The sequence below is a fragment of the Ascaphus truei genome, chromosome 17, assembly GCF_040206685.1.
Source record: "Ascaphus truei isolate aAscTru1 chromosome 17, aAscTru1.hap1, whole genome shotgun sequence".
In the NCBI taxonomy this organism is placed as follows: Eukaryota; Metazoa; Chordata; class Amphibia; order Anura; family Ascaphidae; genus Ascaphus; species Ascaphus truei.
Window position 1 is genome coordinate 5,662,114 of NC_134499.1, and position 17,066 is coordinate 5,679,179.

At 48.5% G+C, this 17,066-nt stretch overlaps 1 protein-coding gene across 14 annotated transcripts in view; it reads right to left on the reverse strand.

Moving 5' to 3' along the window:
- Positions 1-17,066, reverse strand: part of ATP2B2 (ATPase plasma membrane Ca2+ transporting 2) — a 389,572-nt gene that overhangs the window by 114,755 nt on the left and 257,751 nt on the right. For all 14 annotated transcript variants that reach the window (XM_075573778.1, XM_075573776.1, XM_075573774.1 and 11 more), the window contains one exon: positions 11,992-12,189. In XM_075573778.1, coding sequence (XP_075429893.1) covers positions 11,992-12,189 — 198 coding nt within the window. The remainder of the gene's footprint in view (positions 1-11,991; positions 12,190-17,066) is intronic.

Below are 17,066 nucleotides of genomic sequence, written 5' to 3' on the forward strand. Positions count from 1 at the left end.
GCTGCACAGCGTGACATTATGCAGAGCCCAACAGAAACAGACCTGACTGAGGTGGGCCAAATAATCAGGGGATTTGCGCTTTGCATTGATACTTTGGGAACTCAGATCACAAGCCTGGTACAACAGCTTTCCCAGCTTTCACTACAGCCTATTCCACCACCGGCCCCAGCCGCGCAGGGTGGCGATCGGCCATCAGAATTTAGGATTCCTACGCCTAAAGCATATGCGGGTGACCCTCTAGCCTGTCGTGGGTTTTTGAACCAATGTGAAATACAGTTTGAGATTTCTCCCAGCCTGTTCCCCACCGGACGCACCAAGGTAGCCTATGTTTACTCTCTTTTAACGGGGCACGCCTTGGCATAGGCTTCTCCCATCTGGGAGTTGCGTGTGGAAATCACCCAGGATTACCAGCTCTTCCGCCTAGAATTCCAGCAGGTATTCGATATTCCCGCCCGCAGAGATACTGCCGCTGCTTCTCTTGTTCAATTGTCTCAAGGTCGTAGGTCCGTTGCCAAATACGCATTGGAATTCCGGACTGTCGTGGCGGAGACGCATTGGAACCAAGAAGCCCTTATTGCTGTGTTTTGGCAAGGTTTGGCTGATTCTGTAAAGGATGAACTTGCAGTCCAGCCCAGGCCCCAGGGATTGGAGGACTTAATCGCACAATATATACGAGTGGATCAGCGCCTTCAACAGCACCGTCATGAACGCCAGCGTCCCAGAATTTTCTCTTCTGACCCTATTCTTCCCAGGTCCTTCCCAGCTATTCGCCCTGTTCTAGACGCTGTGGAACCCATGCGGATTGCCAGTCAAGAGTTCCGTAATACCGACAGGACTGCCGATAGAACCCCTGACCGGACTGCCGAAAGGGCTTGTCGCCGGAATGAGGGCCTTTGCTACTACTGTGGATCTCCTGAGCATACGGTACGTTTTTGTCCTTTAAGGCCCAAAGAACAATCACGACCAATGGGGCAAGAGGGACTCCTTTTGGGGTCAATATCTTCTCACCCTATCTCTGAAGAGGAACTCCCTAAGAGAATTATGCTTCCATCTCGCTTGAAGGTCGAATTTTCTCGTAACCACCGCCGCTTTTCTTGATTCAGGATCCGGTGGTAACTTTGTGGATCAAGATTTTGCTACTCATAACAAAATTCCGTTCATCGCTAAGAAATCGCCAATTGGCCTTGAGGCTATTGATGGTCGTCCTTTGCAACCTGCCTTCATCACGTTAGAGACTCTTCCTCTCACCCTTTCTGCCGGTACTCATACCGAAATCATATCCTTTGATGTGATGCACTCTCCTGCCGTTCCAGTTATCCTAGGATTACCCTGGCTACAGCAGCACAACCCACGCATTGATTGGAGGGATGGCAAGACAATTCAGTGGGAGCCAGAGTCAGACGCCTCACCATTGCCGGTCAATTCTCCTACCACAGTCCTTGCGGGAGTGGAAACGCCCCTGGCTAATGATTCCGCTCTTCCTGAAGCATATGCGGATTTCATCGACGTGTTTAGCAAGACAAAATCGGAGGATCTACCTCCTCACAGACCTTATGATTGCCCCATTGATCTGGTTCCCGACGCTGTTCTTCCGAAATGTAAGTCCTACCCCTTGTCTATCCCTGAAACTGAAGCCATGGCAGCATACATCAAAGAAAACCTTGATAAAGGATTCAATCGTAATTCTTCGTCCCCCGTTGGTGCCGGTTTCTTTTTTGTCAAAAAGAAAGACGGATCCCTGAGACCATGCATTGATTACCGAGGGCTCAATCTCATCACAGTCAAGAATCGATACCCCCTTCCGCTGATCTCCGAACTTTTTGATAGGCTTCAAGGGGCAAAGATTTTTTCCAAGCTAGACCTCCGAGGAGCTTACAATCTTGTTCGCATCCGAGAAGGCGATGAATGGAAGACTGCCTTCAATACCAGACGTGGCCACTACGAGTATCTTGTAATGCCTTACGGCTTATGCAATGCTCCTGCTGTTTTTCAGGATTTTATGAATGATGTCTTCCGTGATGTTCTCAACTCTTTCGTAATCGTCTATCTGGACGATATCCTAATTTTTTCTAAAAATCTTCAAGATCATGTCCAGCATACCAGGCTCGTTCTCGCTCGCCTTCGTGTCAATAATCTCTACGCTAAGCTCGAGAAATGTCTTTTTCATCAAACCTCTACTGCCTTCTTAGGCTATATAATTTCAGATAAAGGATTTTCAATGGACCCTGAAAAACTTAAGGCTGTTTTGGATTGGCCTCAGCCCAACTCTCTCAAAGCCATCCAGCGTTTTTTGGGCTTCTCCAATTACTATAGGAAATTCATCCGAAATGTTTCTACCACTGTGGCTCCCATTACTGCCCTTACCAAGAAGGGAGTTGACCCGTCTGTATGGCCTCCGCAGGCCGTCTCGTCCTTCGAAACCCTGAAACAAGCTTTCGTCTCGGCACCCATTCTGCGACATCCCGATGTTAGTCTTCCTTTTACTTTAGAAGTTGATGCGTCTAATTGTGGTGCAGGCGCCATCCTGTCCCAGAGATTCTTCCCTCAAGATAAGCTTCATCCATGCGTTTTTTTTTTCAAATAAGTTTTCGCCCGCTGAAAAGAACTATGATGTTGGCAATAGAGAGCTCTTGGCTATCAAGATGGCCTTACAGGAATGGCGACATCTCCTGGAAGGCTCCCGCGAGCCTGTTTCTATATAAAAATCTTCTTTATATCGAAAATGCACGTCGTCTGGGGTCTCATCAAGCCCGTTGGGCACTATTTTTCTCAAGATTTAATTATACTCTGTCTTATATTCCCGGTTCTAAGAACACAAAAGCTGATGCCTTGTCCTGACAATTTTCTCCGGAGGAAAGATCCGAAGAAACCCCTGAAACTATCGTACCCTCTAAGTTTATAATTTCCGCCAACTCATTTGACATTCTCGAAAAGATCTTTAAAGCTCAAACACAAATTCCGAGTGGTCTAGAGGTACCGGAAGGAACTCTTTATGCCGCACCCAGGTTTCATCAAAAGATACTAGAATGGGGCCACTCTGTCCGTTCAGCCGGCCATCCCGGCTTCAAAAGAAATTTGGATCTTATCAAGCGTACTTTTTGGTGGCCTAATATGACAAAGATGGTTCATGAATTTACTAGTGCTTGTCCAGTATGCGCACAAAACAAGACTCTTCATCAAAGACCCTCTGGCTTGCACATGCCCTTGCCAGTAACTGAACGTCCATGGTCACATATTTCAATGGATTTCATTGTGGATGTACCCCCTTCCAGAGGGATGAATACCATTTTGGTCATCGTTGACCGTTTTTCAAAACAGGCCCACTTTGTTCCACTCAAAGGACTTCCCTCCTAGCCCACCCTAGCTGATATCTTCACCAAGGAGGTGTTTCACATCCATGGGATACCTACTTCCATAGTATCGGACCGAGGCACGCAATTTATATCGAAATTTTGGCGTGCTTTCTCCAAGAGGCTTGGCATGGCGCTATCCTTCTCGTCAGGCTATCACCCCCAGACTAATGGGCAAACTGAGAGACTAAATCAAACGCTGGAACAATACCTACGGTGTTTTATTTCCGATTCCCAGGATAATTGGGTTGACCTGCTACCTTGGGCAGAATTTGCAACCAATTCACTTCGTAATGAATCCACGCACAAAACCACGTTCTTCGTGAATTATGGTTTCCACCCAAGTCGACTGCCAATCTCAAACATTCCGATAGGAGTGCCGGCGGCTGATGAACGGGTAACTACTCTTCAGGAGTCAATGATCAAGATCCAGTCCGCGCTTCTTAGCGCCGCTCAGAAATTCAAGTCTCAGGCAGACCACCGTCGTCAACAGGCCCCTAATTACAAGCCAGGGGACCGAGTTTGGCTTTCGTCCAAGAACATCAAATTGAAGTCTCCGACCCCGAAATTGGCACCCATGGAACAAATCAATCCTGTGGCATTTCGTCTGCAACTTCCGTCTTCCATGAGGATTCCAAACGTATTCCACGTTTCCTTGCTCAAGCCATTCGTCCAGAGCAAACGGTTCCCTGATAAGACCCATAAACCCAAACCAGTCACGGTCCAAGGACACCCTGAATTCGAAATCCAGACAATCATGGATTCTCGTGTATCCAGATGAAAGATACAATTCCTTGTTCACTGGAAGGGTTATGGCCCAGAGGAACGCTCTTGGGTACCCAAAGAGGACATCCATGCTCCAGTTCTCTTGGACCGCTTCCACAAGAAATTTCCACAGAAGCCTTGGATGGATCGTCCTGAGGTCGATCCAGAAGTGGGGGGTACTGTAAGGAATCGGGAGCCACGTCCCTTGCGGCGTGACCCCTCCTTACCCACTACCAGTACTGCAGCGGCTGCTGCCCCTGCCCCCCGTCGCTACCCATGCCGCCGCCCAGTGCATACCTTGAACTCTGCCGCCGCCATCTTGGATTCTGGCACTGGTGTTACAGACTCTCAGCTGTGCTCTACTACTTCCTGGTCTCTCAGCCACTCACGAGCAGCTCCTCGACACGCCTCCGCCATGCCCCTCATCCGGATTGGTCACTGTCGCTTTAAATATCCTGCTTTGCCTTCACTTCCTTGCTCTGCATAGCTCCTTGCTTCCTGTGTAGCATGGAAACTGTCGTGCTCCTGTTTGTCTTTACCCCTACAGATTCGAACCGGCTTGTCTGACTTACCTCTCTGGCTCCCGACTTCGGCTTACCCATCACGATTCTTACCTCTCAGACCCTTGGACACGGAAACGGATTTGACTACGGAACTCTCTATACTCCTGAACTCGGCAAGTACAACGACTATTCTAAATCTTAACCCAGGCCTGGCCACGCTACAACCACATCCCGGACCCGCTCCCTCTGCTGTTGGTGTGTATATTCAACATCCCACCTCAGTACAGGGGACTGGCCTGGTCTGCGGGCTGCACAGCGTAATATCACATTACAGCTCTTTATAATAACGTCACAGACATTGTCAGGGACGGCTCCATCGACTGGGTGCCTGGAAATATGCTTTAAAGCTGCAGTCCAAGCTGCCATTTTTTATTTTCCCCCCTTTAATATGTGCATCAATACAATCCACATTATGAGAAGTAATTAGCTAAGTTGCCGATCGTTCCGTTCTGCTGTGATCGATCGGCGAAGTTTCGGCTCTCGGGTTCACTAAATGGCTGTCAGTGCAGCAGAAGAGGACCAAAGATGCAAAGTTCTGTGGGGAAGATCATGTGACCAGGGAGTCACTAGATATAATTGGTGCCCTGCGAGAGAGATGCGGGGCTCAAAAAGCGCTATGCCGAAGCCTGTTTCAGAAGAGGAAGGGGGTGTGACTTTGTAAAAGGTTGTTATAGAAACAAAAAACACTTATTACATTATAATACATTAAAAATGTAATTCAGCGTTGTTTAAAAAAATGCTACAAATATTTTCTCATAGTACGGAACTGATTTATTAAAAAACACATGTAGGATATTGCTTGGTCTGCAGCTTTAAGCTTCTACCTGATTTCATTATTTCCTGGGGGGATGTCCTGTCTCCATTAAAATAGGAATATGAACGTTTTCTAAACGTTTTAAGACACAGCACTACTGAGAGCCCTCTAAATAGCATTAATTGTTATTTCTTCTGCCTAAAACTCCAATCAGTCTTTCTGCAGTCATTTAAAAAGCACCTTGTGTATGTGTCTGCATTGTTTACTAAGCCTCCTCGGCACTTGCACAGGCACTAAAACAAGTTTATTCCAAGGCTTCACCCAATAGTATTAGTATAGTGATCAGCATGGGTAAAGTTGGGGTTAATCCTCTATATACTGTACTAATCCTCCACTTCACATTGGGCGCAGCCAATAAATTCAGGGTTGTCATGGCAACATTCCATAAGTGGGAAGACCGCTCTGAAAAAGATGGATTCTGGGAATTTGAACACACGCTTTCCCATGTATGTACAGTATATTGTTATTCTGACCTAAACCTGCAGAGGAAGCGTCGCTCTGCCGTAATCCTGTGATTTCCCAGTGCGGGCTGGTATGTGACTCCTAGTGGCATTCGCTGGGAGACGGTGACATAATAAGGCACCCACTGTGCACGGCAATCATTAATTTCATGGGGATATTAAAGATGCAGACCAAGCAATGTTCTATATGGTACGGTGTGTGTCTGTGTGTAAGAGAGAGAGGGGTGTCTCTGACCTTCTCCGGAGCGGCACTCTTCCTGCAGCATCGCGTTGTCATGGTGACACAATGTTGCATGGCGACGCGTTACCATGATGCCGCAATGACGCTGCAGGCTGAGTGCCGCCTCCATGAAAGGCCCCCCATAGTCGTGGTCCCTGGGGGCCCCAGAGGGTCTTAATCTGCTTCTGTATGGAAGCAACCCCAAAACTTAAATAATGTCCCGTTTTTTGAAGGTAACACAAGGTTATTAGATCTTTTCACCTCAACCCCCTAAGGGGCTGAGAGCATGTCTCACTCCCAGCCGGGAGGAACTAGAACTGCCTATCATTTAGGCTGCCTCCTCTTCAATACAGAGGGGGAGGGCACAAGGTCTGCACCGATTGGCTGTACACAAACCCAATTCACCTCCACCGCTGTCACTCAAAGAGACTGCATGAGGGGGGGGGGGGTATAAACCCCACAGGATAGCCTCACACTGCCTATAGCTACTGGGACTTACGTGACAGGGGGCAGAAAATATAGCCTGGACCAGTTGTGGCTACACACCATTTAGTAAATCAGGACCTCGGTGCATAGTGTGCTGTAACCCACGCTATATACAGTATAATTAGGAATGACTGTAAACCCAATATCTATTCTTGTTTAAACCCTGCTAAATGTGGCTCTCTCAGGCGAAGTGTTCAATCATCCAGCTTTAATCCCCTTTCCTGTCTCATTGGGTTCTTGTCCACTGGGAATCTTCCATATGGCCTGGCTAACCCATTCTCTGCTGGAAAGGGCTTGAAATAACCTGCCTTACAGTGAATAAGTAAAACTAATGGGCAAAACGCAGGTGAACCACATACCCCGTGTAATAGGGCGCCCACCGCTTGGTACTGGAATAGACGAGCCCTTTTCTCTCTCCGTGATTATACCACCTTGAATTGTTTTACTAATCAGCAGGAATTGACTTACAAACGCCAACTCTCGCCTCACGATAATCCACCAGAAGGATTTGTAGCCACTTCTGGCGCTGATCGAGGAACGAGCACAATATGCCAGTGTCCTCTGCGTAACAATCTGCTCTGAAGCCGGCTACCCAGGCTGGAGTCTCAGCACGGCGTGCATTGGAATACATGACTGCCACACATCTGCTAAGGAAAGGTCTCTTCACCACCGCAGAGACCTGAATCCAACGAGATGAGCTCCTGATATGAAACCTTGCGTTGTGCTGTGCTGCGCTATCACGTAACGCCAGCTGCCCCTGCTTCCACCTGCCTAAAACAACATCCTCCACCTAGGTATAACGAGCTGCAGACAATGTCTCTTGCATCCTCAGGCTCATCCAGCCGACATTATAACCTCATTACCATGTCTGCTACAATTACACCGAAACGCCCGACGTAACATCCAGTGCACAATACTGTATATTTCCTTGTAAAACCAATCAGGAAATCCTGGAGGTTTTGTGCAGCTGGGCGGCTGTGCCGTGGAGTGAATGCAGGACGGACAGAGATGGGGGTTCTCTCATGTGCTGTGCGGTATCTCACATACTCCTCATTTCTGAATTAGTCATTCTAATAGGATCTCGTATTAAACATTGCAGATAATTTGCACTTGCTTCAATGTGCAGGAGAGGCAGCAATTAAACAGATTAAAGTCTTTATTCAGAACTTGACTCCCGAAGAATTAGCAAGTGCACAAACAGAAAACGTGCGCCCAGATCCTTCGGAATAACAACACTAGCAATTATAGTAATTATAGGGCGACTGGTCTGACTGGCACCTCCCCTGCCTCCTCTTATCCTCACGCTGCGGGGCTGCACGCTACCCATTTCATTTCTTTGCACCGTTTCCATGCATTTGGAGTTGCTGGACTAATGAATTTTACCAATGGAGTCATTTTTAGATCGATTTAAATGTTATGGTTGAACTATTTGATGTGGTTCCTACTTCTACACAAATGTGCAATTTACACCTGGGAAACCAACATCTTAAACCCATTGGTGATTGTGGATGTCACGGCCCACTTTCCCCTTACTCTTTCCCCCAATAAACTCCTCCTCCCCCCCCACCCACCCTTAGGTAATGTGTAATGTAGACAATTATGCAAGCTCTCAAATCCATCATCCACGCAAATGATCCCAGTGCTAATTGGGGGGCTACATATGGATTATAGAGTAGAGTGGGGGAGTAATACATAAAAAAAGATGACTTGCTTGACAAGGGTCTGTACATTTTGGGAAAGTATAAAATGTTCTGTTCAAGTTGGAACAGTAATTTACATGTTATGTAATCTTTCTGAGCATTGGCTATCTTTTCTTGGTTAAGGAAACCTAGAATTATATTGTGAAATTCTGGGGAACTCCACCCCTCTCCCCATCCGTGCCTCTCACATTCCCCCCCTCTTCTACTCCCCTCTCTTCCCCTCTTACACCCCCTCTCTCTTTCCCTTATACAACCCCCCTCTTCCCCTTCTACACTTCCCCCTCTTTCCCTCTTACACTTCCCCTCACACTCCCCCCTCTTTTTCCCTCTTACACCCCCCTCTTTCCCTTAAACCCCTCTCTTTCCCTCTTACACTCCCCTCTCTTTCCCTCTTACACCCCCCTCTTTCCCTCTAACACCCCCCTCTTTCCCTCTTACACCCGTCCCTCTTTCACCCCCCTCTTTCCCTCTTACACCCGTCCCTCTTTCCCTCTTACACCCCCCTCTTTCCCTCTTACACCCGTCCCTCTTTCCCTCTTACACCCCCCTCTTTCCCTTACACCCCCTCTCTTTCCCTCTTACACCCCCCCTTTCCCTCTTACACCCCCCCGTTCCCTCTTACACCCCCCCTTTCCCTCTTACACCCCCCTCTTTCCCTCTTACACCCCCCTCTTTCACCCCCCTCTTTCCCTTTTACACCCCCCTCTTTCCCTTACACCCCCTTTCCCTCTTACACTTCCCCCGCTTTCCCTCACACTACCCCCTCTCTTTCACTCTTACACCCCCATCTTTCACCCCCTCTTTCCCTCTTACACCCCCTCTTTCCCTCTTACACCCTCTTTCCCTCTTACAAACACCCTCTTTCCCTCTTATACACCCCCCTCTTTCCCTCTTACACCCCCTCTTTCCCTCTTACACCCCCTCTTTCCCTCTTACACCCCCCTCTTTCCCTCTTATACACCCCCCTCTTTCCCTCTTACACCCCCCTCTTTCCCTCTTACACCCCCCTCTTTCCCGCTTACACCCCCCTCTTTCCCTCTTACACCCCCCTCTTTCCCTCTTACACCCCCCCTCTTTCCCTCTTACACCCCCCCTCTTTCCCTCTTATACCCCCCTCTTTGCCTGTTACACCCCCCTCTTTCCCTCTTACACCCCCTCTTTCCTTCTTACACCCCCCTCTTTCCCTCTTACACCCCCCTCTTTCCCTTACACCCCCTTTCTTTCCCTCTTACACCCCCTCTTTCCCTCTTACACCCCCCCTTTCCCTCTTACACCCCCCCTCTTTCCCTCTTACACCCCCCTCTTTCACCCCCCTCTTTCCCTTTTACACCCCCCTCTTTCCCTTACACCCCCTTTCCCTCTTACACCCCCCCTCTTTCACTCTTACACCCCCATCTTTCACTCCCTCTTTCCCTCTTACACCCCCTCTTTCCCTCTTACACCCCCTCTTTCCCTCTTACAAACACCCTCTTTCCCTCTTATACACCCCCCTCTTTCCCTCTTACACCCCCTCTTTCCCTCTTACACCCCCCTCTTTCCCTCTTATACACCCCCTCTTTCCCTCTTACAGCCCCCTCTTTCCCTCTTACACCCCCCTCTTTCCCTCTTACACCCCCCTCTTTCCTTCTTACACCCCCCTCTTTCCCTCTTACACCCCCCTCTTTCCCTCTTACACCCCCCCTCTTTCCCTCTTACACCCCCCCTCTTTCCCTCTTACACCCCCCTCTTTGCCTCTTACACCCCCCTCTTTCCCTCTTACACCCCCCTCTTTCCTTCTTACACCCCCCTCTTTCCCTCTTACACCCCCCTCTTTCCCTCTTACACCTCCCTCTTTCCCTCTTACACCCCCCTCTTTCCCTCTTACACCCCCCTCTTTCCCTCTTATACACCCCCCTCTTTCCCTCTTACACCCCCCTCTTTCCCTCTTACACCCCCCTCTTTCCCGCTTACACCCCCCTCTTTCCCGCTTACACCCCCCTCTTTCCCTCTTACACCCCCCTCTTTCCCTCTTACACCCCCCTCTTTCCCTCTTACACCCCCCTCTTTCCCGCTTACACCCCCCTCTTTCCCGCTTACACCCCCCTCTTTCCCTCTTACACCCCCCTCTTTCCCTCTTACACCCCCCTCATTCCCGCTTACACCCCCCTCTTTCCCTCTTACACCCCCCTCTTTCCCGCTTACACCCCCTCTTTCCCTCTTACACCCCCCTCTTTCCCTCTTACACCCCCCTCTTTCCCGCTTACACCCCCCTCTTTCCCGCTTACACCCCCCTCTTTCCCTCTTACACCCCCCTCTTTCCCTCTTACACCCCCCTCTTTCCCTCTTACACCCCCCCTCTTTCCCGCTTACACGCCCCTCTTTCCCGCTTACACCCCCCTCTTTCCCTCTTACACCCCCCTCTTTCCCTCTTACACTCCCCCCTCTTTCCCTCTTACACTCCCCCCTCTTTCCCTCTTATACACCCCCTTCTTTCCCTCTTACACCCCCTTCTTTCCCTCTTACACCCCCCTCTTTCCCTCTTACACCCCCCTCTTTCCCTCTTACACCCCCCTCTTTCCCTCTTACACCCCCTCTTTCCCGCTTACACCCCCTCTTTCCCGCTTACACCCCCCTCTTTCCCTCTTACACCCCCCTCTTTCCCTCTTACACCCCCCTCTTTCCCGCTTACACCCCCCTCTTTCCCGCTTACACCCCCCTCTTTCCCGCTTACACCCCCCTCTTTCCCGCTTACACTCCCCTCTTTCCTGCTTACACCCCCCTCTTTCCCTCTTACACCCCCCTCTTTCCCGCTTACACCCCCTCTTTCCCGCTTACACCCCCCTCTTTCCCTCTTACACCCCCCTCTTTCCCGCTTACACCCCCCTCTTTCCCTCTTACACCCCCCTCTTTCCCGCTTACACCCCCCCTCTTTCCCGCTTACACCCCCCCCTCTTTCCCGCTTACACCCCCCCTCTTTCCCTATTACACCCCCCTCTTTCCCGCGTACACCCCCCCTTTCCCTCTTACACTCCCCGTTCTCTTTCCTTCTTACATGCCACTCTCTCTCTCTCTTCCCTCCTACACTCCCCCATCTCTTCCCCTCCTACACACACACACACACACACACACACACACATACACACACACACCCCTCTACTCCCATGCTGCGCTGCTCCGGTCCGAAGCTGCCTCCTGCAGTCAGGCGTTGGAGCTGACTTCCGGCGCCGATCGGAGAAGGGAGGCGATTGAAGTTAATGCCGGGGAGATGCCACAACGCCACTTCTCGTGAGCCGGTGAGTCACCGAGCCGCAGGGCCTGGGACAGTTATCTCATCCCCCCCCTCCCTCCCTCCCCGTTGGATGCGGAACCCTTGAGTGATGCCCGCGGAACCCGGTTGAAAATCACTGGCTTAAACCCGACATTCCTTACCGTCTTTGCACACATCTGTTTGACACTGAGGTGATGACAATGCAGGTCTCCCATACCAGGCCTGCACCCCTCCAGTATGAGAGTCCGCACGCCAGATTCGAACCTCACGCACAACAAGGGAAAGAGTAAGCTCTTTGGGCAGACTATCTCAGTCCCTTTTCATTACTACATACGAATATCTAACAATAACCAAGACAGTCAACATATAAGGATACGCAACCTACCTTCGTTGTCCCCTCCGGGCGGTCGGTAAAACGAGAGACCGAGGGATATAATGGCTGCAATCTCCAAGATGATCAGCGTGACGTCCTGCAGCGCCTCCCAGACTAGCTGTAAGAACGTTTTTGGCGTCTTGGGAGGTATAAAGTTTTTTCCAAAAACTTGCCTTCTTTTTTCTAGATCTGTCAGTGTGCCCGGCAGCCCTGCAGGGGGAGAGGAAGGCAGCGGCTGTGAAATACGGAATATCCTACCAGTTATTATACGCAACGCTGCATTACCGAGCCCGATAATGAAACATTATTTGAAGGGGAAAAAATGATAATATTGTAAACATTTATACTTCAATAACACCGAAAATCTCCAGTGTGGTTCATATGTGTTATTTTCACAGTGAAACTGTTTGTGATTCACTACACCTAATTTTATGTTAGAAAATATGAGATTATTTATATATTTATATATTATTTACAGTTGCTATATATATATACACACACACACACACACACACACACACACACACACACACACACACACACACACACACACACACACACACACACACACACACACACAGTAGTCGACAAATCACCAAAAAATCTACTCACCAAACAAAAAAATCTACTCGCCACCTAGTACCACACGTGTGCTGCTTGGGCCAATAGGAGCTCACCACGATGTTAAATCCACTCGCCCGGGGCGTGCAAATGTATAGGTTTGTCGAACACTGTATATATATATTGTATTGTATGTCTTTATTTATATAGCGCCATTAATGTACATAGCGCTTCACAGTCGTAATACATGTGGTAATCAAATAAATAACAGATAATATAAATAACAGATCATGGGAATAAGTGCTTTAGACATAAAAGTAACATTAAGGAAGAGGAGTCCCTGCCCCGAGGAGCTTACATTCTAATTGGTAGGTAGGGAGAACGTACAGAGACAGTAGGAGGGAGTTCTGGTAAGTGCGTCTGCAGGGGCCCAAGCTTTATGTATCACGTGTTCAGAATATCCACAGTGCTATTCATATGCTTCTTTAAGCAAGTGTGTCTTAAGGTGGGTCTTAAAGGTGGATAGAGAGGGTGCTAGTCGGGTACTGAGGGGAAGGGCATTCCAGAGGTGTGGGGCAGTCAGTGAAAAAGGTTTAAGGCGGGAGAGGGCTTTAGATACAAAGGGGGTAGAAAGAAGACATCCTTGAGAAGAACGCAAGAGTCTGGATGGTGCATAACGAGAAATAAGGACTGAGTTGTAAGGAGGAGCAGAAGAGTGTAAAGCTTTAAAAGTGAGGAGAAGAATGGAGTGTGAGATGCGGGATTTGATTGGAAGCCAGGAGAGGGATTTCATGAGGGGAGATGCTGAGACAGATCTAGGAAAGAGTAGAGTGATTCTGGCAGCAGCGTTTAGGATAGAGTGTAGGGGAGACAGGTGAGAGGCAGGAAGGCCGGACAGCAGGAGGTTACAGTAATCAAGACGGGAGAGAATGAGGGCCTGAGTCAGAGTTTTAGCAGTCAAGCAACAGAGGAAAGGGCGTATCTTTGTTATATTGCGGAGGAAAAAGCGACAAGTTTTAGAAATGTTTTGAATGTGAGGGGCGAATGTGAGAGAGGAGTCGAGTGTGACCCCTAGGCAGCGTGCATGGGCTACTGGGTGAATGATCGTAGTTCCAACAGTAATGTGGAAGGAGGTAGTAGGGCCAGGTTTGGGAGGATGTATGAGGAGCTCTGTTTTAGCCATGTTGAGTTTAAGGCGGCGGAGGGCCATCCAGGATGATATAGCAGAGAGACATTCAGAAACTTTGGTTTGTACAGCAGGTGTAAGGTCGGGTGTTGAAAAGTATATTTGTGTGTCGTCAGCATAGAGGTGATAATCAAACCCAAAAGATGTTATTAGGTCACCTAGAGAGAGTGTGTACAGAGAAAAGAGAAGAGGTCCCAGGACAGAGCCCTGGGGTAACCCCACAGAGAGATCAATAGAGGAGGAGGAGGTGTTAGCAAAAGAGACACTGAAAGTACAATGGGAGAGGTAGGATGAGATCCAGGATAGAGCTTTGTTCCGAATACCAAGAGTATGGAGAATGTGAAGGAGAAGAGGGTGGTCCACGGTGTCAAATGCTGCAGAGAGGTTGAGTAAAATGAGCAGAGTGTAATGACCTCTATCTTTGGCAGCATGGAGGTCGTCAGTTATTTTAGTGAGGGCTGTTTTCGTGGAGTGAGCAGTGCGGAAGCCAGATTGTAGAGGGTCTAGGAGAGAACAGGTGTTGAGAAAATGGAGCAAGCGAGAGAATACAAGACGTTCAAGGAGTTTAGAGGCAAAAGGCAGGAGGGAGACAGGTCGATAGTTAGAAAGACAGGTAGGGTCAAGCTTGCTGTTTTTGAGTAATGGTATGACTGTTGCATGTTTGAAGGAGGATGGAAAGGTTCCAGAGAAGAGGAAGGAGTTAAAAATGTGTGTGAGTGAAGGGATTATAGTAGGAGCAAGAGGTTTTATGAGATGGGAGGGAATGGGGTCAAGAGGGCAAGTGGTAGAGGGAGAAGAGGAAAAAACAGAGTGGATGTTCTGACGTATGGATTCCACCTTTTCCTTAAAATAGTCAGCAAAGTCCTGAGCGGAGATGGAGGAAGGAGAGGCAGCTGAGGGTGGTTTGAGTAGAGTATCAAAGACAGAGAACAGTCGGCGTGGGTTAGACTTGTGCATGTTGATTAGTGAAGAAATGTAGGCTTGTTTAGCTTGCGAGAGTGCAGAGTTAAAACAGGATAGCATAAATTTGTAGTGAAGGAAGTCTGCGAGAGTATGAGATTTCTTCCAGAGGCGTTCAGAGGAACGAGTGGACGAACGCAGCATGCGCGTGTGGGAATTTAGCCAGGGTCTAGGGTTAGAAGGGCGAGGGCGGCAAAGAGAAAGCGGGGCATGTAGATCAAGAGAGGAGGACAAGGCAGAGTTGTAGTTCCTGACCAGGTTGTCAGGGTCTGTAGCAGAGCTGAGAGAGAGGAGCATAAAGTGGACTCAAAGTCAGGTAAGTGAATAGAGCGCAGGTTTCTGCAAAACCGGGGGGTAGATGGAGGTGGAGAAGGGGAGAAACGAGATGAGATGAGGTGATGGTCAGAGAGAGGAAAAGGGGAAATGGAGAAATCGGAGAGAGAGAAGTTTTTAGTGAAAACCAGGTCTAAGTAGTGGCCATCCTTGTGGGTGCAGGCTGCAGTCCACTGTTGAAGGCCAAAAGAAGAGGTTAGAGAAAGAAAGCGGGAAGCCCAAGGGAGAGAGGGGTCATCAATGTGGCAATTGAAGTCCCCAAGGAGAAGAATAGGGGAGTCTGAGGATAGAAAGAAAGAGAGCCAGGATTCAAAGTGAGAGAGAAAGGCAGAAGGGGGATGAGTAGAGGTAGGTGGGCGATAGATGACCAACACAAGGACAGGGAGAGGAGAGAAGATCTGGACAGTGTGAGCCTCAAAGGAGGGAAAAGCGAGAGATGGAGGAATAGGACGGGTTCGGTAACGGCAGAGAGAGGAGAGCAGGAGCCCCACGCCTCCACCCCTGCCATCAGTGCGCGAAGTGTGGGAGAAGGAAAGGCCACCATAGGAGAGGGCAGCTTCCAGAGCAGTGTCAGACTGAGTGAGCCAGGTCTCAGTTATAGCAAATAGGAGCAGAGAGTGAGAGAAAAAAGTCATGTACAGAGAGGAACTTGTTAGAAAGGGAGCGAGAATTCCAAAGGGCACAGGAGAAAGGGAGAGAGGAGAGAGGGAGGCAGGGGATGGGTATGAGGTTGGAGGGGTTGACACCATATATATATATATATATTCCCAGTAAAATCAACCCCACACTGATGAGACCCATCAAGGTCGAAACGGCTGTCTGTGGGTGGTTTTCTGGGTATGCACCTTAACCCTGGCTGTGCTCAAAGCTGTGACCATGCAGCAAGCTTAAGCCTATAGGGAACCATGTTAAAAATGGTTGTTGAGGCAAAAAGTGACACTGTGTGCTCATTTGCATGTCATTTCCCAGAATCCCTTGCTGCAGTGGAAGTGCTGTATGCTGGGTGATGATGGGGAAAGGCGGGGTTGCAGACCTGCCTAAGACATGCAGATGAGCATATATTTGCATATATATATATATATATATATATATATATATATATACACTTAGTTATGGTGGGTAAAAAAAGTGACAAAAACCCTCTACAGCAAAGCAAATGGAAATATTACTGTATGCTCATTTGCATGTCTTAGCAGGTTTGCAACCCCGCCTTTCACCATTATCACCCAGCACACAGCACTTCCACTGCAGCAAGGGATTCTGGGAAATGACATGCAAATGAGCACGCAGTGCCACCTTTTGCTTCAACACCATCAACATATTAACATATATATATATATATATATATATATATATATATATATATATATAAATATATATATATATACACACACACACACAGTTAGGTCCAGAAATAATTGGACACTGATACAAGTTTTGTTATTTCGGCTGTGTACCAAAATAAATTCAAGTTACAGTTAAATAATGAAGATGGGCTTAAAGTGCAGTCTATCAGCTTTAATTTGAGGGTATTCACATCCAAATTGGAGGAAGGGTTTAGGAATTACATCTTTTTAATATGTAGCCCCCTCTTTTTCAAGGGACCAAAAGTAATTGGACAATTGACTCAAACGGTGTTTCATGGACAGGTGTGGGCTATTCCTTCATTATTTCATCATCAATTAAGCAGGTAAAAGGTCTGGACTTGATTCCAGGTGTGGCATTCACATTTGGAAGCTGTTGCTGTGAACCCAAAACATGCGGTCAAAGGAGCTCTCAATGCAAGTGAAACAGGGCATCCTTAGGCTGCAAAAAAAAAAAAGAAAACCCATCAGAAAGATAGCAGGAACATTAGGAGTGGCCAAATCAACAGCTTGGTACATTCTGAGAAAAAAAAGAACTCACTGGTGAGCTCTGCAACACAAAAAGGCCTGGACGTCCACGGAAGACAACATTGGTTGATGATCGTAGGATCCTTTCCATGTTAAAGAAAAACCCCTTCACAACATCCAGCCACATGAAGAACACTCTCCAGGAGGTTGGCATA